A 23,841-nucleotide genomic window follows, 5' to 3' on the forward strand; every position below is an offset into this window, starting at 1 on the left:
AACAAGAGAAGCCACCATGATGAGAAGCCCACGCACCACAACGAAGAGTAGCCCCCGCCCGCCACAACTAGAGAAAGCCTGCGTACAGCAACAAAGACCCAACGTAGCCAAAAAATAAATAAATAAATAATATACTCTGCTTTCTTCACTTAACAATATATTCTAGAAATCACTCCTATCAGTTACTATCCTGTTTCACAGATGAAAAGACAGGCTTAAAGAAGTTGAATAACTTGCCCAAGGTCACATAGTTATTAAGGAGAAAAACTGGAGTTGGATCCAAGAAACTGACTCAAAAAATCCACGCTCTTTCTTCTATGTCAGAGCTTCTCAACCATGATTACTGGCATATTCTTGGAAGATCTCTAGTTTTTTTGTGAATTCTCTTAGATTGTTTTGAAAATTAATACATGTATGTCCTGGATCTTCCAGATTACTATCTTATAACCAAGTACTGCCAGGCATTTTCATTGCTCACAGGGTCTGAAAATCATACAGCTGCCTAAAGTCAGTGCCCCTAATGTAGTCAGGCATGGAAAGCTGTAGAGAACAGAGAGAGCTGTTACCTGGCTGTGGCCTTGGCTTGTAGTTCAGGGAAGGCAGCATGGCCCTGCACCATGTGATCTATCTGAAAAACAAGAGAGATGGGTCAATTTTATAGCTTCTCTAGTCTATGTTAAAGCCAGAAGAAGATATATTAAAATGTCTGTTTCTTTCAATTCTTTGTCTACAGAGGATCCAAGAATGTTAAAATGCTAACTCAGCAAGAGTGTCTCAGCTCTTTCAGAAATCTAGCTTTGTTTAACCAATTGCTGGCCTCTTGGATTTATAAAACAAAGAAGTTTAAAGAGAAGAACAGCAGGAAAAGAAACTCCCAAGGCTGAACTGGTAGCAGCAGGTAGTATCAGGTCCAAGAATGAGGTTTGACAGAGGCATGAGAAGGAGGTGTAACTCAGGGTAAATGAGGTAGAGGGGGGCCGGCCTGGGTGTTAAAAGCACTGACCTCTGGATTACATCATCTCCCCCTCCGGTTACCCCACGCTGTTACCCCAGGGCAATGTCAGACCTTGAATTATTCTCTGTGTCTTACTAATGGAGAAGTTGAGTGAAAGAGTCTATGAGGAGCGAGTCCCAGTTTAAAAAACACAAAAAAGAGTTGCCCCAGAGCTGTCACGAGAATCTCCCCTGACTGAGAAGTTATCGCATGGGAAACTGGGACAGAGCTCTCCAAGGACAGAAATGTCTGAGCTCTGCAGACAACCATCTTCTCATTTGAAATTCCAAGTCTAGGATTTATTCCTTAATCCACTTGGTGGCTCTAAACAAAATAATATGCACTATGCATCAGGAAGGGATGTGTTTCCCCATGCTGTGACTCTGCTTGCTAAAACACACCCAACAATGGGCTTGAGTTCCTGAACCTAATCTGTGTATTGTCTCAAAGTTTACATGAATCTCCAAAACAACCATTCTGACCTATTTATTTTCATTCAAACTACAAACAGACGGGTTATTGTGGCCTCATGGAGACAGTCTATGTAAAGAGGAGGAGATTTTGTTCTGGAGTCACGGAGGCTGGGTCTGGGCTCTGGCTCTGACACTAACTAGCTATGTGACTTTGTGCAAGTCACTTAACTGCTCTGAGCTTCAGTGACCTCCTCTCCCCCTTACCCCGTCCTAGTCTCCTTTTAAAACAGGATTTCTGTGACATAGAGCATGCCTACCATAATGCCAACAACAGAATAAATGATATCACCTAAAATTTATTGACTCATTTACCATATACCAATACTAAGCTATGCATTTTACATACATTACCTCATTTATTTCTTACAACATTCCCGTGAAGAAGATACTATCAGCCACCATGGAGGTGAGAAAACCAGGACTAGAAGAGATTAAGTAACTTGCCTAAGGTCATAGGGGAGTAAGTGACAGATCTAGGTCTCAAACTGAGGTCTCTCTGTATCTAAGTCCTTGGTCTTAACTACCATGTCACATTGTCTACTCAACTTCCAGGTATAAGTTGTCAAATTCCATTTGTGTAGTGCAGAAATGTTTCAAAATAATACCAAAGCAACTGGTGATTTCAATGGGAAGAAGATCATCCAGGTTTTGAATATTTACTTGCTGAAGGTTCAGTTTTGGATTACTGCAATGAGGCATAGTTTGGACCTTAAAGAGTTTGCAATCCAGTCAGAGCATTACAATGAAGCCACTGGCATCAATAATGGATAATTAAAGCCATTACTTGATTTGATGCTAGTTTCTATGGGAAGTGCTTTAGGAGGTCAGAGAAGGGAGATTTAAATGAGCTTCCCGGAGGAAGCACAGAAGCTAGCATGTGTCCCACATGCATGAATGCAGTTATTTGGTATTTACCGAATGCCTAATGCACCAGGTACTGGGACTAGGCTCTGGGGTAGAGTGGAAAATAAGAAATACATACAATACATAATAGCATAAAGCAAGAAGTCAATAATTTGGCAATTACTGTATAGTTGTATAGATAATATTTGGCAATTATTAGATAGTTGTATATATAATAATTGCCAAGAACAAGCAGTTTGAAGGAGTAAAGGGCTAGAGGCAAGGGATACCAGAAAGGAGGCTGTGATGAGTAGAGATATGAAGACGGAAAGACAAATCTGGGTATAGACAGTAAGAAGACTGGTCTAGCCCTGAGATTGGCATGTTATAGATGCTCAATAAGGATTTGTTGGATAAATGTGGGATGTACAAAGCATAATGGACCACACGCCCACAGAATACCATGTACTTCTTGGGAGCACTTACCATGCTTTATATTTGTGCCTGTTTGTGTGGGGCACACATTGGTCAGAGGGTAACTGTATGTTAAATTAGAGAATAAATGAAGTGGTGAAAGTATGGATGCATGAGGAGGGTATGGACAGACAATGGTTCTTAAAAGTCGGATAAGTGACTATTGTTTTACTGAATTGTAGGCCACAGGAAATTACTTCGATTTGTGGAACAAAATAATGACAAGTTAAGGAAAATTAACCCAGTAGGGTATGTACAATGGGGAGATGACTAGGCACAGAGGGTAGGAAACACAGACAGGGCTCAGAGGCTGACACTGGGAATACAAGGCACGAATATCCCCTGTCCTTGCTCTATTGCAGCATTTATCAAGTTCTTCAATAAATATTAGCTTATATGTCTATCCCTTACCTTACGCTCTGAGCTCTTTTAAATCAAAAGCCTCATTATTTCCCATTCTTCAGTGCCTACAATGCCTGGCAGCTCGAAAGAATGAATGAGACACATTTTGAAGAAAATAAAACAAAACTTAGTGACTGAATAGTTACAGAGCATAAGAAAATCAGAGTGAAAGGATGACTTTGAACTTTTGGGTCTAAGAAAAGGAAATGTGGTCGTTTTAATCATGTCTCTTTATTTTTCTGTATTTGTGATGCTTTGGGATCTGGGGCCCTGTTGACCCTGGAGAGACTGCCCTTTCCTGGGCTAGCCAATTCCTAGAGATAGTAAAGGACTCCACTGGCCTGTGAGCATGCCTTTCATATGCAAACTGACTAATACAGAGCACACCTCCTCACCACCTCCTCTATTTCCCTGCTCTAATCACCCTAGAGCCGGGTACCAGACAACCAGGGCCAACCTTACTGCTTCTCATTTGGCCCTGCATGGTTTAGCCGGCCCCCTCTTCTTGAGAACTGTGAGTAACAAACTATCCTTTCAGTGGCAGTCACCTCCTGATCTGCTGGCCTCATCATACCTGAATAATAATAAGATCTACATTTTAAGACAGTAGCTGAAAACACAGGCTTTGGAAACAGACTTAGGTTCAAAACTCATGGTCTATATATTCTCTGCTACCTAAGTTACCTGACCTCTCAGAGCCTCTTCTCTTACAACTGTAAAATGTGGACAGTAAAATTTGCTTTGCCGGGAAGGTTGCAGTGAGTGATTTACAGGTGGCTTTTAGGTCATAACACCTATTATTAAAGAGAAGGAAGTACCACCAAAAGAGTAAAAATGGTTGGAAGAACAAGATCTTAAAAGGTCAGCGCAGTTTTTTTATTCCCACAGCATCTGATGGCAAAGGCCCACCCTGATTAACAAAGAAGGAGCTAGTTTGTCAAATAACTGAGTACCCATTTCAAAAGCCTGGAGTGCCTGTTCCAGGGGTTGATCTTTCTACTTCTGTTCTCTAATGCATTTAGCACAGTATAGAAGATCACAGCGTCCCATTAAGTGGTTATTTGTTTCCCAATGAAATAACAAGTGTGACCACAATAACTATATTTGCCAAGTGGCTGCCTTAGAAATATATAGACAGAACTATCCTGACTCTATGACTCTTTTCTTGTTTCCTGTATCTTCTGAGATTCCAGCTCCGAGAGCTGGTAGCTGGAGAAGTAGGCAGAAAAGGCTACAAACTATTTGGATAGGTAGGAAGCTTAAGCTGGGTGGAGTCAGATCTTCTTCAGGATGGCTTTCAGGTCGGGATCAAGAGGAAAAGGCCATCTTACAATACATAACTAGAATTGTGGGGGTTTTTTTGCATTTCCTTATTAAGGTGGCACCTGCATTTGGAACATGGGAAAAATAGAAATGCAATACAGTATAACACAGAGATCATACATGGGTAGTATGAGGTGGCATCTGACCCACAGATGTATTTTACATGGGATATATAATGTTTTTAAAAATGAGCCAATATTTTAAAACTGGGAGATTTCACTTTAAGTCCAGATTTTGGTTTCTCTTGAAGAACTGGTGAATGTAAAACACTGGGTCACCATATTCCCCCATGGCAAGGGTCAGCTGGAGCTGAGTGGTGACTGATCCCTTCAGACAGGCCTGCACCCTCCAGTTTGTCAGAGGCATCACCACTCAATTTATCATCATGATGGCACTACTGTTTTACTTGTAGTAGCAATCTATTTCTCTATGCCCATCTCTCTGTCAAAGGAGGGAACATGGAATTCAGCCTGAGAGTACTGAGAGCTGAAAAGAGAAACTTCTCTGTAGAAGTAAAAAATACGTCTTTGCCTGGTCTGTTTATTCATTTATGCTGTCTGTCTGACTCCTTTAAGCATGTGCGTTTTTGTTTTTGTTTTTGTTTTGCGGTACGCGGGGCTCTCGCTGTTGTGGCCTCTCCCGTTGCGGAGCACAGGTTCGGGACGCGCAGGCTCAGCGGCCATGGCTCATGGGCCCAGCCGCTCTGCGGCATGTGGGATCTTCCCGGAGCGGGGCACGAACCCGTGTCCCCTGCATTGGCAGGCGGACTCTCAACCACTGCACCACCAGGGAAGCCCAGCATTTGCGTTTTTGACCCTTGATATGACGGAGAGAACGCAGACAAGGACTGCTGAGACCTGAGCTCAACTCTAGCTCAGGGCATGACCTTGGACAAGACCATTTCTAATTCTCTCTCCAAAACACTGAATAAGTTAATATGACAAATAGGCAAGAGTTTGTAAAATTACACAGAGAACTGCACCGCCTGAGATAGCAAAACCGTTGGCAAAGAGTTTACAGGCAAGAAAAACACATCACAAAGGCAAATTTAAAATCTAAGAATTTTAGGTTCCATGATCATTTTGCTAAGACAAAGCTATCTTATTGCTTGATGGGTTTTTCTCTATTAAAATCAGTTTTATCTATTACTCTTTCTTATTTTTATTTTTAAATAGGAGATGGAGCAATCTGCTCTTTTTAAAAAAATTTTATTTTTGGCTGCGTTGGGTCTTTGTTGCTGCACGTGGACTTTCTCTAGTTGCAGTGGGGGGGGCACTATTCTTCATTGTGGTGTGCGGGCTTCTTATTGCAGTGGCTTCTCTTGTTGTGGAGCATGGGCTCTAGGCACATGGGCTTAGTAGTTGTGGTTCGTGGGCTCAGCAGTTGTGGCTCGTGGGCTCAGTAGTTGTGGCTCATGGGCTCTAGAGCACAGGCTCAGTAGTTGTGGTGCACGGGCTTAGTTGCTCCAGGACATGTGGGATCTTCCTGGACCAGGGCTTGAACCTGTGTCCCCTGCATTGGCAGGTGGGTTCTTAATCACTGCGCCACCAAGACTATCTATTAGTCTTGAGGCTGTCTTTTTCCTTCTTTACAGGTAAAACAATCATTAGGCTCACAGCAATGTTCATCACTTGTGACAACTGCTTTATTTCCATTTGTATTTACCTGTAATGTCACTTATTCATCTAAGCTATTTCAACTCTTTGCTTACCTAATCTTATCTCAAAGCAAAAACATTTTGCCTGATTTTTCCCAGCTTTGAAATTCTCATGAAAATCTAATGACAGAAGCAAGCCCAATCTAGACAAGTTTTTTTATATTGCTGGAAAGGACTGTGAGTTTCAATACTGAACAGTTCCTAGGAACAACAAACATTCCTGAGAGGAAAATATAAACTATGTGCTTTGTGTTCTTTTTTTTTTACAACTTTAATATAAGCTTTACATAGGACAATTTCTCTTACAAGTTGATCAATTCTGATTTAATGCAGGGCTAGTTTAGTCAATTTCATGCACCATCAAAATTGGTAGCTTTGTTCATTTTTACAGTTTTTTAGCTCATTTATTCATGAAACTAACGTGATATATGTCTACTTTGTGCTAGGCATCATTCTAATAATTCAGAATACAAAGACAAATAGAAGTTGCCGCTTTCACAAAGCTCTGCCTTATGAAGGGAAAATGGGTATCCCAATATTCAAATATAGTCTAGCCTGATAAGGCTTTATAGATTTAATGAATGTTAATTGAACACCTACTCTATTCTGGTCATAGTCAGTAAGCACAGGGGATTCAGTAGCAATTAAGGCAGGTGTACTTTCTGTCCACTCGGAGATTATATTATTCTATTGATGTATAGAGTCAACAAATACATATAATAATTAAAGATAGTGATTAGTTCTTTGAAGGAAATAGATAAGTTACTGTAATATGAACACTGATTTTAGATAGAGGGTTCAGGAAAGACCTGAGGGTGAAATTTAAGCTAAGACATGAAAAAAAAAAAAAAAAGAAAGAAACAACAATTTCCAAGTAAAGAGAATGACAAATGCAAAGATTCTGTAGTAGCAAAGAGCTTCATATGTCCTAGGAATTGACAGGAGTCCAGGGAGACTAGACTGGAGTACGTAAGTAGGAAAGTTGTATAAAATGAGGATAGAGAGGTAGAAAGTGGAGAAAATCAAGCAGGTCATGGCAAAGGCTTTAGATTTTATTCTAAGCACTATGAGAGGATAAAGAAAGATCTTTTAAAATTGAAGTACAGTTGATTTACAGTATTTTGTTAGTTTCAGGTTTACAGCATAGTGATTCAGTTATTTTTTTTCTGATTATATTCCATTATAGGTTATTACAAGGATTGAATATAGTTCCTGTGTTATACAGTAAATCCTTGTTGCTTATCTATTTTAGGTTATAGTAGTTTGTATCTGTTAATGCCATACTCCTAATCTGTCCCACCCTCCATAACTTTGTTAGCCATAACTTTGTTTTCTATGTCTGTGAGTGCTTATATTTTGTATATATATTAATTTGTATTATTTTTTAGATTCTACATATAAGTGATATAGTATTTGTTTTTCTCTGTCTGATTTACTTCACTAAGTATAATATTTTCTGGGTCCATCCATGTTGCTGCAAATGGCAATATTTCATTCTTTTTTATGGCTGAGTAATATTCCATTGTATGTATATATATATATATATATATATATATATATATATATATATATATATATATATATATATATATATACCACATCTTCTTAAGCCAATCACCTGTTGATGGGCACTTGGGTAGTTTCCATGTCTTGGCTATTGTAAATAGTGCTGCTATGAACATTGGGGTGTATGTATCTTTTTGAATTAGAGTTTTCTTTTTTTTGGATATATACCCAGGAGTGGGATTGCTAAATCATATGGTAGCTCTAGCTTTTTAAGGGACCTCCATACTATTTTCCATAATGGCTGCACCAATTTAAATACATTCCCACCAACAATGTATGAGGGCTCCCTTTTCTCCACACCCTCTATAGCATTTATTATTTGTAGACTTTTTGATGATAGCTATTCTGACTGCAGTTAAATTGGGACACTCCCTCACACCATATACAAAAATAAACTTAAAATGGTTTAAAGACCTAAATGTAAACCATGACACCATAAAAATCCTAGAAGAGGACACAGGCATTCTTTGACATAAATCGTAGCAATACATTTTCTTAGATCAGTCTCTCAAGGCAAAAGAAATAAAAGCAAAAATAAACAAATGGGACCTGATCAAACTTAAAAGCCTTTGCACAGCAAAGGAAACCATCAACAAAATGAAAAGACAACCTACAGAATGGGAGAAAATATTTGCAAACGTTGTGACCAATAAGGGATTAGTCTCCAAAATATGCAAACAGCTCATACAACTCAATATCAAAAAAACAAACAACCCAATCTAAAAATGGGCAGAAGACCTAAATAGACATTTTTCTAAAGAAGACATACAGATTGCCAACAGAAGAGTTTTATTCAGGGAAGAAACATAATCTTATTTGCTTTAAAAGAAATCATTCAGGAGTTCCACTTTTTTTTTTTTTTGGAGACTTTTAATTAAATGTTTATTCATTTTAATTTTGCCTTTTAAAAAATTCTGAAGCCAGTGGAAAGAAACAACAATTAAAAAGCTAAGAAACTGTCTCAAAGGCATTTTTTTTTTAAAACAATCCATCCTCCACAGTAAGGTAATGTTTGTTATTAAGTAATCCAATCCATTCACAAAATGGCTCTCTGCATCTGCTCTGGTGTCTTCTGCCATATCACTGCATATTTATGCATGACTGAGATAAGAGTTTCCTTAACTTGTTATTTCGATAACCTGAAGCTGTTCTGTTACCTCTGGGCTCTCATCCTCTCCTATTTATACAGTGAAGCCCATGGTAAATAGGAAGAAGCTCAATATTGGCTTCTCTCTCCATAACCTCCACTTCCTCCACTGCCTCCTGAACCATAGTTTCCTCCACCATATGGTCCCCCCATGTTTCTGCTACCACCAAAGTTTCCACTCTTCACTGGACCGTAGTTAGAAGGTTGCTGGTTATAATTTCCAAAATCATTATAATTTCCACTTCCATAATTTCCTCCTCCATAGTTGTCATAACCACCTCCGTAGCCCCCACCCTGGTTGCCATATCCAGGTCCTCCACCACCATATCCTCCTCTTCCTCCTCCATAACCAGGGCTACCTCCAAAATTGCCACCTCCAGGTCCTCCTCTATACCCATTATAGCCATCCCCAAATCCACGACCACTTCCATATCCATCAGATCCTCCTCTGAAGTTACTTCCTGGTCCTGGTCCAAAATTTCCACCACCACCGTGAGAATCTCCAAAACCAAAGTTGCCTCCTCTTCCACTTCTAGAACTTTGGACTTCCTGCATTTCTTGTCTAGATAAAGCCTTCCTTACTTCTGCATTATGACCATTGATAGTATGGTACTTTTGTAACACAATCTTATCCACAGGATCACGGTCATCAAAAGTAACAAACTCAAAGCCTCTTTTCTTTCCAGACTGCCTATCGGTAATTTTCTCAATGGTATCAATTTTTCCATATTCCTCAAAGTAATCTCTAAGATGATGTTCCTCAGTATCTTCTTTAATTCCACCTACAAACAGCTTCTTCACAGTTACATGAGCCCCTGGCTTTCCAGATTCCTCTCTTGCAACAGCACGTTTTGGCTCAACCACTCTCCCATCAATTGAATGAGGTCTTGCAGCCATGGCAGCATCAACCTCATGCATGGATGAAAAAGTTACAAAAACAAATCTTTTGATCTTTTGCTTGCAGGATCCCTCATTACCACACAATCTGTAAGTTTTCCCCATTGCTTGTAGTAGTTCCTCAAACTTGCTTCTGTAGTTTCAAAGCTCAAGCCACTAATAAAGAGTTTACAGAATTGCTCCTTTTCTCTCTCTATTGCGGACTCAGTTGCTTCAGCCCGATTTCCCGTAAAAAAATTTTATTTTATTATTTTTATACAGCACGTTCTTATTAGTTATCTGTTTTATACATATTAGTGTATACATGTCAATCCCAATCTCTCAAATCATCCCACCACCACCACCCCCTCTGCCCAGTTCCACTTCTTAAAATGGATAAATAGTTCTTATCATATGAATTCTCTTTCCCAGATAATAATTATAAATGCTGATCAAAATATATCAAACAATTCTCTGAAGATACTGGAAAGTGACCAAAGCCAGGTAGAAACTGAGAAGGAATAGACACATTGAAGGAAAAAACAGTTTTATATGTGTTTCTTGATTTTACAGATTTTTGCCTGAGGGCAGGCCCTAATCAGTGCCATGCAGGACAGCTAATACTCAGATAGATAGAAATATGCAGTCTTCATAGCTAAGAAATGAGAGGTCAGAGTTCAAGGCCACCATAGCAACTAGAAAATAAAAGGTAGGAAGATCTCAGAAAAGAGAGAGACATAGAAAGGGAGCTCAATACTATGCATAAAGTTTACCTTAATCTCTGGATGATCTCTGAATAACAAAATAAGTAGCCCAACTAAGGCTTAAAGAACTCAAAAAAGGAGAGACAAAACTTGGAGTTTGAGTTGCCATTAAATTACCTGCTTAAAAAAAATACTCTTCAGAGAAATAAGAATAATCCACTGTCTCTACAATACATCAATTACAATGTTCAAGATATGAGTCAAAATTACTAGACATATGAAGAAACAGGAAAATGTAATTCTTACTTAAAAGAATGGCCATTTAATGGACAATAACCCTGAAATAACACAGATGTTAAAATTAGAAGACAAGAATTTTAAAGCTAGTAATTTAACAATGCTTAAGGCTGTAAAGGATAACACTCTCATAACTAACAAACAGATAGGAAATGGCAAAGAAATGGAAACGATTAAAAAGTAGAAATTCTCGTATTGATAAATATAATATCTGAAATGTATGGGTCCGTGAGCTGGTTGGAGATTGCAGATAGAAGAGTCAATGAACTTGAAAAAAGACCAATAGAGAGTGTCTAATTGAGAGAGAGAGGGAGAGGGACAGAGAGAGAAAGAGAGAGAAATACTAGGGGGGATAAAAAAAAAAACCCAGAAGCCCTCAGGGGCCATGGGACAATAGCCAAAGGTCTTAAAAATGTGTAATTGGAGTCACAGTAGGAGGAGTAAGAGCAAATAGGGCAGAAAAGACATTTAAATATATACATGCTAAAGATTTCCCAAACTTGGTGCAATACAGGAATTTACAAATTCAAGAAGTATAGCAAACCTGGGGGAGGAAGGATAAATTCCCAGAACACAATATCTGGGCACACCATAATAAAAACTAAGATTAAGGGAAAATCTTAAAAGTAGCCAGAGGAAATAAATACACTGTACATAGGGGAAGAACAAAATAAATGATGTTTGACTTCTCATAAGAAACAATGGTGCCAGAATACAATACACTGACATCTTTAAGTGTTGAAGGAAAAAAAGAGAAAATTAAGAAGGTGTGTTTTTGTTTGTTTGCCAGTAGACCTGCAACAACTAAAGAAATACTAAAGGAAGTTCTTCAAGCTGAAGGGAAATACCAGGTGGAAGCTTAAATTTTCATAAAGAAATAAAAAACAATGGAAATGGTAAATATGTAGGTAAACACAAAAGATTATACTTTGTTTCTCAGAACTTTTTGAAATATGTATGACCGTTATGGAATGAATTGTATCCTTTCAAAATTCAGAGGTTGAAGCCCAACTCCCAATACAACTGCATTTGGAGATGGAGACATTATGGAGGTAATTAAGGTTAAATGAGATCATAAGGGTGGGGCCCTAATCTGATAGAATTGGTGTCCTTATAAGAAGAGTAAGGTAATTAGGAAGCTGTGCAGGAATCCAGGTGGGTGTACAAAAAAACACAGTGAAAGCCTGGGCAGGAGGAGAGAACAGGGAGGCATCTGTTTATGCAGAGCTGGTCTTTGTATCCATGAAGTCATTCCAATTAGCTAATGTGAGATTCTGGGGACACACCTAAGTCTATATACCTAGATCCCTGTCAAGGCTGATACACATAAGTTTCTCTCTCATGGCCTTACAAAGCCTGCCAACTATACGTGCTTTAATACACTTGATAAGAAAGTCACACTAACTGATACAATAATTGCTTCTCAAGGAAGTCTACAAGAGAACTGTAAGAAAAATTCAGAAAGGCAGCCCTATAAAAGTCAGGTTCAATTCTGGAAAGATCTGGGGCTTCCGGTAGCTGATTTGGGTTTGAATCAAGGCTCTCCCCATTTACAACTGTTAAGACCTTGATCAAGTTACCTCACTGTTCTGAACCTTAGTCACTAGTAAAACTGATATAGTAAAAATGACCACATAGACATGCTGTGAAGATCAGATGAAATCCTGAATCTTCATGAGGGCCTCAATGTGCTGAGCATAGAACAGATTCTCCCAGTCGGCTGTAGGGGTAGCGCAATCTACTTTTATGTGCTACAGTAAATTATAATTGTCAGTTCCATATCCAACTTTCCCACTAGATGATAAGCCACTGGAGGACAGGAATCATGTATGACCATATTCTTGCCTGGCCCAGAGTAATCCCTCAGGAAATCTCTGTAACATGCTGGAAAGAGTGACTGAATGAAGGGATGACATCACTACCTCTAACCCGGACAGCACTGAGTACGTGGCAAGCTCTTCATATGGAAGAGCTGGCTGACCCCCCTGAGGCTAGTCCCAGGCTGAGGGGCTTTGGTGATAAGGAAGGAGGCAGATAGGCACTCGAAATGCACCGATTCTAAAACTCCAAGAGCTAGAACCCTGCAAACATTATGACCCTGTGGCCCAAATTTATAAATTTAAATTCTGGCTTCAAAACATTCAAAGGTAACACCCCACCAAGCCCAATTGTCCCAGAAAGCCAATTTCACCATAGGGGCAGCTTAGGAAACTGTCTTAGGCTCTCTTACCCGATGCCTCCCCCAATAAAAATGGCTTCAAGTAAGACAGAGAAGAGTGCTTGGAGAGAGGGATGGCTGAGGTCCAGTTGGAAATAAGCTTCAGCATCTGGAGACAGTGACTGTACCAGTTGGTGCTCTGTGGAAAAAGCCTGGGCAAAAAGTGATGGTTTTTGCAAAACTTTCTGGAGAGTGTATCAACAAGCACGAGACAATCTTTCATGGGTGTTTGGTGAACTGAAGTAAATCATCCATGGGAATGGAGTATGTGCCCTTCTAAGAGGAAATAAATAGCAGCAGCACAAGCTTGAAATGAGTGAAAAACAAGTCCAAATCTCAGACAGATGAAATTGCAAAGGCTCCAGAGCCAGAAAAGATCCTATCATATTTTTTTTCTTCATCCTGAAGTTAACCAGATGGAGATTTTTTTTTTAAGTACCAATCTATTCATATACTTGGAATGAAGGATTTTGCTTTGTGATGGAAGATCTGTATTTAATTGTAAAAATGAAACAAAATATCTTTTTCCCAAATCTAGAGTTTAGATAAATTTTGTTTCTTTTTTTCTTTTTTCCCTCTCTTCTTTCTCCTTCTTTACTTCCCTTCTCTTCTTCTATCTCTTCCCTTCTGCTTTAGATGATATATTTACGACTGCATGTTTATAATACATTCTGGACAATGTGATAATGGAGCAGCCACTTTCAGACATAGCTTATGAGAGAACATGTACATATGAAACACGGAATAAAAGCAATGTAACTTCCTCTTATGGTGTTCTATATGATGACAATAGGCTGTAAAACCAGTGATAAACCAGAATAAGTAAATGGAAAGGAAAGGTGAGTACCAACGGAAACAGGTAAAAAGGCCATTGACAGTGCATCAGGAATCTCTCTAGGCTGTGCTTGCTACCCTGAGTTTCAGTTCTTCATGTGTAAAATATGGATAATAACTGTACCTAGCTTATAGCGGTATCAGAGGATTAACTAAAATAGGACATGAAAAGCTCTTGGAATTGAGACTGGGATATAAGTCTTCAAAATAAATATTAGGCATTGTGATTATTATGAGTATCATTCAAGGATTAACATGATTTTATATATATATATATATAAATCTTTTCCACAGGAAAATGTACTCAATAAGGTACAATTATTGTTGTTATTATTATTACCATTATCATTGCTATTATTTTTATATCTCTTTATTTTATAGGTGGTTTCTGTGTCTTTGCTTGGCCTCTCTGGACTGATGATTTATTGGACAGTCTGTTTTGTTCTTGATTCAGATTTTGCCCCATTATGCTAACTTCTTGACTTCCTTAGATTTTGCTTTTTGTAACCCATGGGTAAGTCAGTCATACCCCATTCCTATGTCCAATGAAACTCTACACATAGAACTGCCCTAAGTGTAACTCTACATGCAACTTCATTGGTTGATGATACAAAATCAACTAGTTAGATAAAGGCCAGAAAGTCCCATGATTCTGTCAAAAACCATAGCGGACTATTATGAAGATTTTATTAATGGTCAGAAAAGGGTCATTTTTTGAAATTTAAATTCAGGCTTAGGAAACAGGCATAACCAATTCTTGTCCACCAAGATACGTCATAATGTTTGGGCAAAGATGGCTTATATCCATAGCAACAGAGCCAACTCTGAGTCAAATACTGGGAAAGCATTTCTAGACTGACACAGATGGTCAATTAGTAAACTAACTCTCTGAAAACCTGTTGATGGACAGCTTCATAGACAATGCATTCTGCACAAAGAGTTAGTTTACTGGATTGTTATCCTTGTTAAAAAAGACTCTGGGTTGTGTCTGTTATGAGTTCTGGTTCTCCTAAGGGTAATTATACCATGATGTCGGCTTGAAAAGGGCTATGTTTCAGTAATGGGTTTTCTATGTATCATAGAAAGGGAGTGGATACTTAAGTGGAATGTTGTGTAAATATATGATACTAGTTTAAATAGGAGACTGTAAAGTTTCAATCCCACTGTACCTTAGGCATAGAGTGATGTCTTTTTCTTGACTTTTCTAGAAAAGTCTAATTGGTTATTAAGACCTATCAGATGTTATTTAATTTATACTCACTGCGCTTCCCTACTAGACAGTGAGCTCCTTAAAACCAGGGACTAATGGGGGGACTAATTCATGTATCTCTACAGCCTGGCACAAGAGTGAAGGCACAAAACATGCTCTTTGAATCCAGCCACCCACCTATGCGTGCATCAACTTTGAGAGAGAACTCGAGACAGCTAAGAATAAAAGAGAAATACACTAAGAAATGGAAAATTAATGGTTATTTGTATCCACATCCAGCTTGAGATCAGATCACTTTTTATTTGGCTGGACATTTAGAAGAGCTGGTAGGGGAGCAGACCATAAACAGATGATTTCAATACAACACAGTGAATGTGAGTCTGAGTAATTGAGCCTGGGTCTTATTGTCCCTTGCTTTCCACATTTAATCCTTCCAAGGTCTGCTGATCTCTTGACCTCAGTACTCAGTCATTATTGCCACTGTCCATTATTGCCAAAGTCCTCATGGCTTTTTGTCTGTGGACTAACCTATTAAAGCTGGTCTCTCTTCATCCAGCCGTGCACCCTCAGGCCTTCTTCCTGATGGCTGCTAGCCAGTTTTTATAACAGAGATCTGACAACACCCATCACTATTCCAATCTTTCACCTATTCCCCGTGGTCTACTACCTGAAGTTCAACTCCTTAGCATGTTTTACAGGGACTTCTTCTGTTTGGTCCCTGCCCAGCTCTCTAAGTTTTATTGTAAGTCATTCTTCTAAGAACAGTTTAGGCCACAACTGAAATTCTGCAATTACCCTCAAATATGCCTTGCTATTTTTCACTCCCATGTCTTTGTTCCTATGCAAGTTCTCTTACCTAGAAGAATATCCCTACCTTTATTTGTCTGGTTGGTCCCTATTTATCATTAAAGTGCAGTACAAATGCTTTCTCCCCTGCAAAGAATTGCTTAATCTAGCTTTGTGTGAACTCTGTGCCTTGTACCTCTGGTATAGTACTCATCTCACTTTTATAGATCTTCTGTCTTCCCTATGAGATGACCCCATGAATTCAACACATTTTCTCCAAGCACCTTCTATGAACCAGGCGCTGAGCTAAAATACAAAGAGAAGTATGATATAACACACGCCTTGAAAGAGTGCGTAGATTTCTGGAAAAGACAGATTATCTCAGAATGTGCTAAGAACTGGAGTTACATCTTAAAGATCAAGTAAAACTAGCAAGTGATAAAGAACTCTCCGAGTAGGGAAAGAAGCATATACAAAGGCAGAGAGGAGTGGAATAACAGGAGCCATGGGGAAGCTGTGAGTAGGGCAATCTGGCCTTAGTGACAAGTACATGGGTGAGACTGGAGGGGACAGACCACAAAGTGAATGAGGTGCCCAGAAAACTATCTGAGCTATGTCCCAAGGGCTAGAGGGAAACATTGAAGGATTCTGGCTGGAGATTAACATAGTCCTTTTTACAAAGTAGAATATTACTCCTGTTGCCGTGAGGAAAATGGGTTGTTATGTGAAAGAAAGATAGGTGAGAAGATGGGCTAGTCATCAATGCCTGGATCAACATTTATTTGGCAAACACAGGCTGCATATGTTCCATATGTGAGACTTTATGCTAAGAGAAAGTTAATTTTTCTGATGTAGGAGTCTGCAAATCTTCCAGATCCTGGGTATACGGGGAATGTGACAAAATGGACTAGTCAAGGGTGTAAAAACATTAAAGACCATACGAAGAAAGTGTCAACTTACCAGTTTTCCAGTAACACTCTGGCCACCTTCATTCAGCCAGAACCCAGGGACCATGGCTGAGAAATAAGGGCCCCAGACTCCTGGTACAAAGATCGGGTTTTTGCTGATCTGGAAAGAAAGGGGCAAAGTATGTGAAAATATTGTCCTCCAAGGCTAGAAGGAGCCTTATCCTCCCTCCCACGTGATGTGTCTATGACCACAGAATTCAGCTTCTTATTAAATACCTTTGATGGTGGGGAAGTTAGTCCTGGCAAAGGACGGGCCTGGCTTCACCTCTGGAAACCTTTCTGATAAACTCATTCAGGTGTCAAGGTAGCAAAAGAGATCATTTTGGAATGAAACTGATGTGACAGCTCCTAGCCAGCTCCCTCTCTGTGGTAGACTGATTGTAATAATGGTCCCCATTTTCTAGCCCTCCTTGCTTCCACCCACTGTGCAATATGACTTCACAGCGCCTCTTGTTGAGAGGTGGGGGTCCCCACCCCTTGAGTCTGGGTCAACCTTGTGACTTGGTTTGGCCAACAGAATGAGGCGGAAGTGACACTGTGCACCGGTTTCCCAGGCCTAGGCCTCGACAACTGTGCGCTTCTGCTCTTCCTTCTCTCCCTCTGCCACAAGGACATGCCCCAGCGAGCCTGCTGGATGGATATGCAGCAAGCTGAGTCAGCTCAGTTGTCACACGTGATGTTTCAGATACATGAGAGGGCCCAAACAGGATCGGCAAATCCTTGTAGTCAACCAGCAACTGGCGAGCCCAAATCACCAGAATCATCCAGCCAATCGATAGACTTGTGAACAAAGATACATGTCCTTTTGTATACCGCTAGGATTTTGCGTTTGTTTCTAACCCAGCATTTTAACGGCATGAAATAACTGATATATCCCCCTCCTTCTACAAACACTCATTAGACACCTAATAGCATACCATTTCTCTCAACTGGGTGCTGAGGACACAGAGATGAATCAGAAAGAGTTCTTGTCTTCAAGAAGCTCCTCAGCTCAGGGTAGTTAGATAAGTAAATAGTCAAATAAAAACAGTGTGGTCCATGGGATGATAAAGACAAAACATAGAATACTGTGAAGGGGCACAGCAGGTGAGGAATGAAATGGTCCAGAGATGGCTTCTGAGAGAATGGGACATAAGCTTAGACTAGTAAGGTTTAGCCAGATGAATTAGAACAGGCATTCCATGTCAAGGGAATAGCCTGAACAAAGACATGCAGGTGAGAGAGATGCTCTCATTATTCAAGATACGGCAATGTCTTTTTTTGGTAGCAGACCATGGAAGCCCATTAGGTGTCAGGAAAGGCCATCAAGAGATGAACCAGGACAGGCAGGGATGGACCACATGTTCACTCATCTGGCATGGCACGAGCTTCTCATCCACCCAGCGGGGATGAATGCTAAAGTGATATTATGGTTGTGGAAGGGTGTATTAAAACGTAGGGAGGAAAAAGGAGTTAGGCACACTGGGTCTACTCCTGCATGTCTTGAGGCTGGGCAGAGAAGTTATTCATTCATTTATTCTACAAATATTTATTCAGCCCTTACTACATCAGGCCCTGGGGATACAGAAGTGAACTGAATATAACCATAATTTCTGCCCTCATAAAGTTTATAGTACAGCACTTCAGCATATGGATAAACCTTCTTTAAATGTCTGAGCTCTAACTATTCTGGTTCTCTTTTCACTAAATGAGTGATTCCTCAAATCAGCAAGAATTCCACCCTCGAAAGAGGAAGGGGGTGAGGGAAGGCAGGAGACTATACAATATTATCAACTTTAAACTTTGTCAAATAAAGGTAATTTATAAAAGGGTAAACTTAACACCTAAAGGAAAAAGAATAATCTCAGGGGAAAAGGAAGGTTTTGTTTGTTTTCGTTTTTTTCCTGCAAGAAAAGACAGTTTAGCTTTCATTGACATATTCACTCATTCCTTTATGGGTTCAACAGCTGTTTCCTGAGCTCCTACTGTGATCCAGGCACTGAAAGTAAATGTAAACAAAAGAGCATAGTCTCTACCTTCAAGGAGCTGCTCTCTTCAGACGAGGCAGACTAGGGTGACCAATGATTCAGGTTTGGCCAGGATTCTCCTAGTTTTAGCACTAAAAGTCCTATGTCCTGGAAAGCTCTCAGTACTAGGCAAAAGGGACAACTAAAATGGATATCACACAAATGTATAAATACAAACTGTGATAAATAAATGAAAGAATATCAAAAGGTATTATAAGAGCTCATAAGTGAGGGACCTAATATAGTCTAGGGGTCAGGTAAGGTTTTTCTGAAGAAATGATACTTGAATTAAGATGAAAACATACATAGAAATTATTCAGGTGTGAGTATATGTATATCTGTCTGTATTTGTATATATGTGTGTGTGTGTTTGTGTTGGTATATGATACAGAGAGCGTTCCAGACAAAAGAAGCACACACTAAATGGTCTTCATTCTTGTCACTCTGTCTTTGCCAGTGGAAATTTTATCACATGCCAACTCTAGAAACTACTGCCCTATACTGCATGCCCCAGCTACTCTGGGGTGAATAAGACAGCCCATGCCAAGCACTTGGGATCCAGGGTTTGGACAGGTGGATGGATACCCACCAAAGTCAAGCCATCTCTTTTCATGCCCTGCACCCCTTCCCTTCCAAAACTCTTCCAGCACCATTAGACAGATTAGTTTCAGAGACGTTGCACGTTGTCCACGGTCACAAAGGTAGTAAATGGCCGAAGTGGGACCTGAACTCAGGTAGATACTGGCCTCAAACCCCAGGATATGCTTTTTAAAAAACAAACCAACAGGGTTTCCCTGGTGGCGCAGTGGTTGAGAGTCCGCCTGCCGATGCAGGGAATGAGGGTTCGTGCCCCGGTCCGGGAAGATCCCACATGCCGCGGAGCAGCTCGGCCCATGAGCCATGGCCGCTGGGCCTGCGCGTCCGGAGCCTGTGCTCTGCAACGGGAGAGGCCACAACAGTGAAAGGCCCGGATACCACAAAAACAAACAAACAAACAAAACTTGTATACATAAATTGCTTAGGAGAGCTTTGCATCACCTCCCCCTACCCAAACCCCAAACCCATGATTTAAAGATGTTCCTGCATCAGGTTTTGCAGAACTCCATTGGCCGACTAGGGCTCTGCTGCTCAGAAACGGCAGGTGAAGGCTCTGCCTGGCTCTGTCCAGACCTTTCTGAGTTGGCTCTTGCTTGTGCTCACTCATTTGGAATGGCACATGCTTCTCATCAGACGTCATGACTAAAGCAAGGAATCAAGGACACAGAAATATGTTCCCCAGAGTACCTCCAATCACTTCCAAACTCTGGGATAAAACAAGTAATGGTTTGTTCTGACAGAGAGAGAGAGTGAGCACATTAATGTATTTATGTGTGCTTTAATCCTTTGCAATAAACCTAAATACTTAAAAAGATTTTTTGTGAACAAAAACTCTTTCCATGCTGATGGCTATCTTGGCCTGAAGGCTGCTCTGTGATCCAAAAGGAAGGGGCACATTTTACTCCACTAATGACAGGTGTCCGTACAGGACACTGACTTTCCAGCGATAATGTGCTGTTGGCAACAACAACAGGCACGATTGACTGGGTACTTACTAAAGGCCATATTCTAAGCACACTGCAGGAATTAAATCACTTAATCTTCACAACGACCCTAAAGGGAAGAGTCTGTCATTATTCCCATTGTACAGATGTGTAAACTGAGGTAGAGACTTAAATAGCATGCCCTAGGTTATAAAAATACAAAGCATCCAGGCTCTATAAGTTCTGTATTTGTCTCTGCCAAAGTATGCCCTTGATTTTAGGCTACCATTGATTCTTTGAGTCCTTCATTTACTTTTCAAGGGCAGAAAGCAAGGGTCATGAGAGCCAACATAGACTCACTCAGATTGAACCAACCTCCTAGCCTTGATGACAAGTAGGTTAGGGAATCTTCATGAGCAAAAGGCTTTTGATAAGTTTTCCCCCATTACACTTGTGAAGAGCAGAGGAAAAAACAAGGGTTGAGTCAAAGATCTATTTGATTCTATCCTGACTACCATATTCCAGCCAGGTGACCTTATAAAAAAGGTGACCTTATAAAAAATTACCTTATAAAAGGTAATCTTTCTGAGCCTCAGTCTCCTCAGTTCCAAAATGGGAAGAATGATATAAATGTGGGAGGACTTTTGTGAAAATGAAATAAACTGTCACATATAAACAGCTTATTATATGTTAAATACCAAGTAAACATTAGTTCTCCTTGAAATGAGGCTTGCTTGATGGGATAGTCAGGTGACTGGGATGAATGGCCACAGCCAAAAGTAACTGAACCATTAAGGAGGTCTCTAGATTCATTCTTCGTTTTATTTAGTCAATGGTCTTAATAATGAAGTAGAAGATGACAATACAGAAGCACAGTTTATATTTTCAGATGGTATAAACTTGGAAGGACTACTTATTGTGAGCCAATGTCCAAATCAAGATTCAAACTTACTTTAAGAACTAGAACATTAAGCAAAATACAGCAAGAAAGTAGTTAACATTTATTTGATCATATGGTTAAAATTCTGCACTTAAAAGGTACCGGTAATATTCTCTTCCATAATATTCTTTTTCATGGGTGGTGGTACATGAGTATTCAATTTAGTATTGTTTAAAGTCTACGTAGACCTCTGACACATTCTTTAATTATGTGTGATATGAATAAAGTTATAAAAACCTGCAATAAAACAAAACATTTGGGACTTCCCTGGTCGTCCAGTGATAAAGAATCTGCCTTCCAATGCAGGGGATGCAGGCTCGATCCCTGGTTGGGGAACTAAGCTCCCTCATGCCATGGGGCAACTAAGCCTGTGTGCCACAACTACTGAGCTTGCATGCCCCAACTAGAGAGCCCTGGAGCCCGTGCGCCACAACTAGAGAAGAGAAAACCCGCATGCCACAACTAGAGAGAAGTCCACAGGCTTCAAGGAAGAGCCCATGCGTCACAACGAAAGATCCCACATGCTGCAATGAAAGATCCTGTATGTCGCAGGGAAGATCCCGCGTGGCACAACTAAGACACGATGCAGCCAAAAATAAATAAAATATTAAAAATAACAACAAAAATGAAACATTTGGTTGCACACTATAGGCTAGGCACTGAGATCAGCAACAAGGTTATAAAAATAATAAGGCAAAATAACAATAACAACAACAATAATAATAGAAGAAGAAGAGAGATGAGGAAGGAGGGAGGAGGAGGGAGGGGGAAGAGGGAGGATGAGCTGGAGGAGAAGAATTAACAATAAGGCATGGCCCTTTTCCTCAAGGAGCTCCTAGTCAGACTGGGCAGACAGAAGTGGAAATTTAAAAATTACAACAAAACATGCCAAGTGCTACAGTGAGGTGGGTGACAAGTGTGGTAGAAGCCCAGACTGCCTGGGAGAAGAGTGAGCACTTCACAGAGGTGGCCACATGGGAGCCAGGCCTTGAAGGACGAATAAGTGCTTCTTTAGGTAGAGAGGGAGGTCATCCCAGGCAGCAACGCTCAGAGTCATGAAGCTGTGCAAACATCTTGATTTTCACGAGGGCTTAAAGTTCCACATTTTACTTTATATAAAAGTGCACATGGTTTGAAGGATGTGGGGATATTTTTGCATCAACATATCCTATTGCTTGTGGAAGATTCAACTTTTTGTTTTTTTGGCGGTACACAGGCCTCTCAGTGTTGTGGCATCTCCCATTGCAGAGCACAGGCTCCGGACGCACAGGCTCAGCGGCCATGGCTCACAGGCCTAGCCGCTCCACGGCATGTGGGATCCTCCCAGAACGGGGCACGAACCCGTGTCCCCTGCATCGGCAGGCGGATTCTCAACCACTGCACCAGCAGGGAAGCCCAAAGATTCAATTTTTAAAATATGGTGGCTGAAAAAAGTCTCAGTAAAACCACCCTCAAAGTCAGGCAGTAAGAAGAAATTATAATATAGAAAGAAGAAGAAGGCAAAATAGAAATCATATAGTAATTGCTAACAGTTATTGTGGGCTTATTATGTGCCAGACTCTTCTAGGCTCTTTATAGACATTATCACATTTAATATTCATGACAACCCAATGAGACCCAGTGAGGACCCAGTGAGGTCCTATTATTATACATACTCCACAAATGAGGACATCTAAGCTGAAGGAGGTCAAATAGCTAGTAAATACGAGAGGAGTAATTACAAGATACAAGCAGGATCCAAGCTATTATCTACCGACTTATTTTTCTCTCTAGATCTGACTCCACTTATCTATAAAATAAATGGATTGGACTAGAGATGTTTAAGATCTCTCTTGTCTTTGAGACCAAGATTCCGGGAAGTTAAGTCATTCTCCCCTAGCTGGCCAATCAGAACTCTCCAGCAAGCTATTTCAACACAGACTCTGTCCTCACATGCCCTGGGGCTCATGGGGTTGCATGGGGTTACCTCTTGGGGCTTCTGTAAGTCTCCACTTTGTTCTACTACCTCTCTGACCTGTGGCCAAGATTACTGGGGGGTTTTCTTGTGTGCCAACTTCATGGGTTATATTCAATGGCTACTATCTATAATATCTTACATTAGCTGAGTAAATATTCAGCACATACTTATTGGATACAGACTGAGTTGAAACTACTATTTTAAATATAAAAAGACAGAAAGATGGGTGTCGAGAGCCATGTAAACGACATAATCCCTGTCCTCTCGAAGTTTACAATCTAGTAGGTATTGGAGGGCATGATGGGCTGGGTAAGTAACTCAGGTACCAAGGGACTTCTGAGCATACACTTGCATTCAGACTTAGAATAACCCTACTAGTACATGGAGTCAAGCACGCACAGCCCGTTTTACAGGTGAAGACCCAGGGACGGGGACAGTAAGTAAACTACCCAGGATCACAAGGATCAGAAATGGTGGAGTTGGGATTCGAAGCCTCTCTCTATGTGCTCCTGCCTCTTTTCATGTCTGTGCCCAAGCTGGATCCATGAGTGGATGCCATTGGCTGACTTTGATCTAAGGCTATGCTACTGTCAGCTGAGTTTCCCTGCGGTGATAAAACCCAGGAGCCTGCTCACACCTCTTTCTG

The 23,841-nt window shown here is 40.4% G+C and overlaps 1 protein-coding gene and 1 pseudogene across 11 annotated transcripts in view; both read right to left on the reverse strand.

Annotated features, from left to right (window-relative positions):
• The window catches only part of FGGY (FGGY carbohydrate kinase domain containing), a 468,943-nt gene that overhangs the window by 163,015 nt on the left and 282,087 nt on the right, over positions 1–23,841 (reverse strand). For all 11 annotated transcript variants that reach the window (XM_067006883.1, XM_067006892.1, XM_067006886.1 and 8 more), the window contains 2 exons: positions 16,765–16,872; positions 567–628 (listed from right to left, as the gene is read on the reverse strand). In XM_067006883.1, the coding sequence (XP_066862984.1) occupies positions 567–628; positions 16,765–16,872 (170 nt within the window). The remainder of the gene's footprint in view (positions 1–566; positions 629–16,764; positions 16,873–23,841) is intronic.
• On the reverse strand, positions 8,737–9,878 carry LOC136792014 (heterogeneous nuclear ribonucleoproteins A2/B1 pseudogene; annotated as a pseudogene).

The sequence above is a fragment of the Kogia breviceps genome, chromosome 1, assembly GCF_026419965.1.
Source record: "Kogia breviceps isolate mKogBre1 chromosome 1, mKogBre1 haplotype 1, whole genome shotgun sequence".
NCBI lineage: Eukaryota > Metazoa > Chordata > Mammalia > Artiodactyla > Physeteridae > Kogia > Kogia breviceps.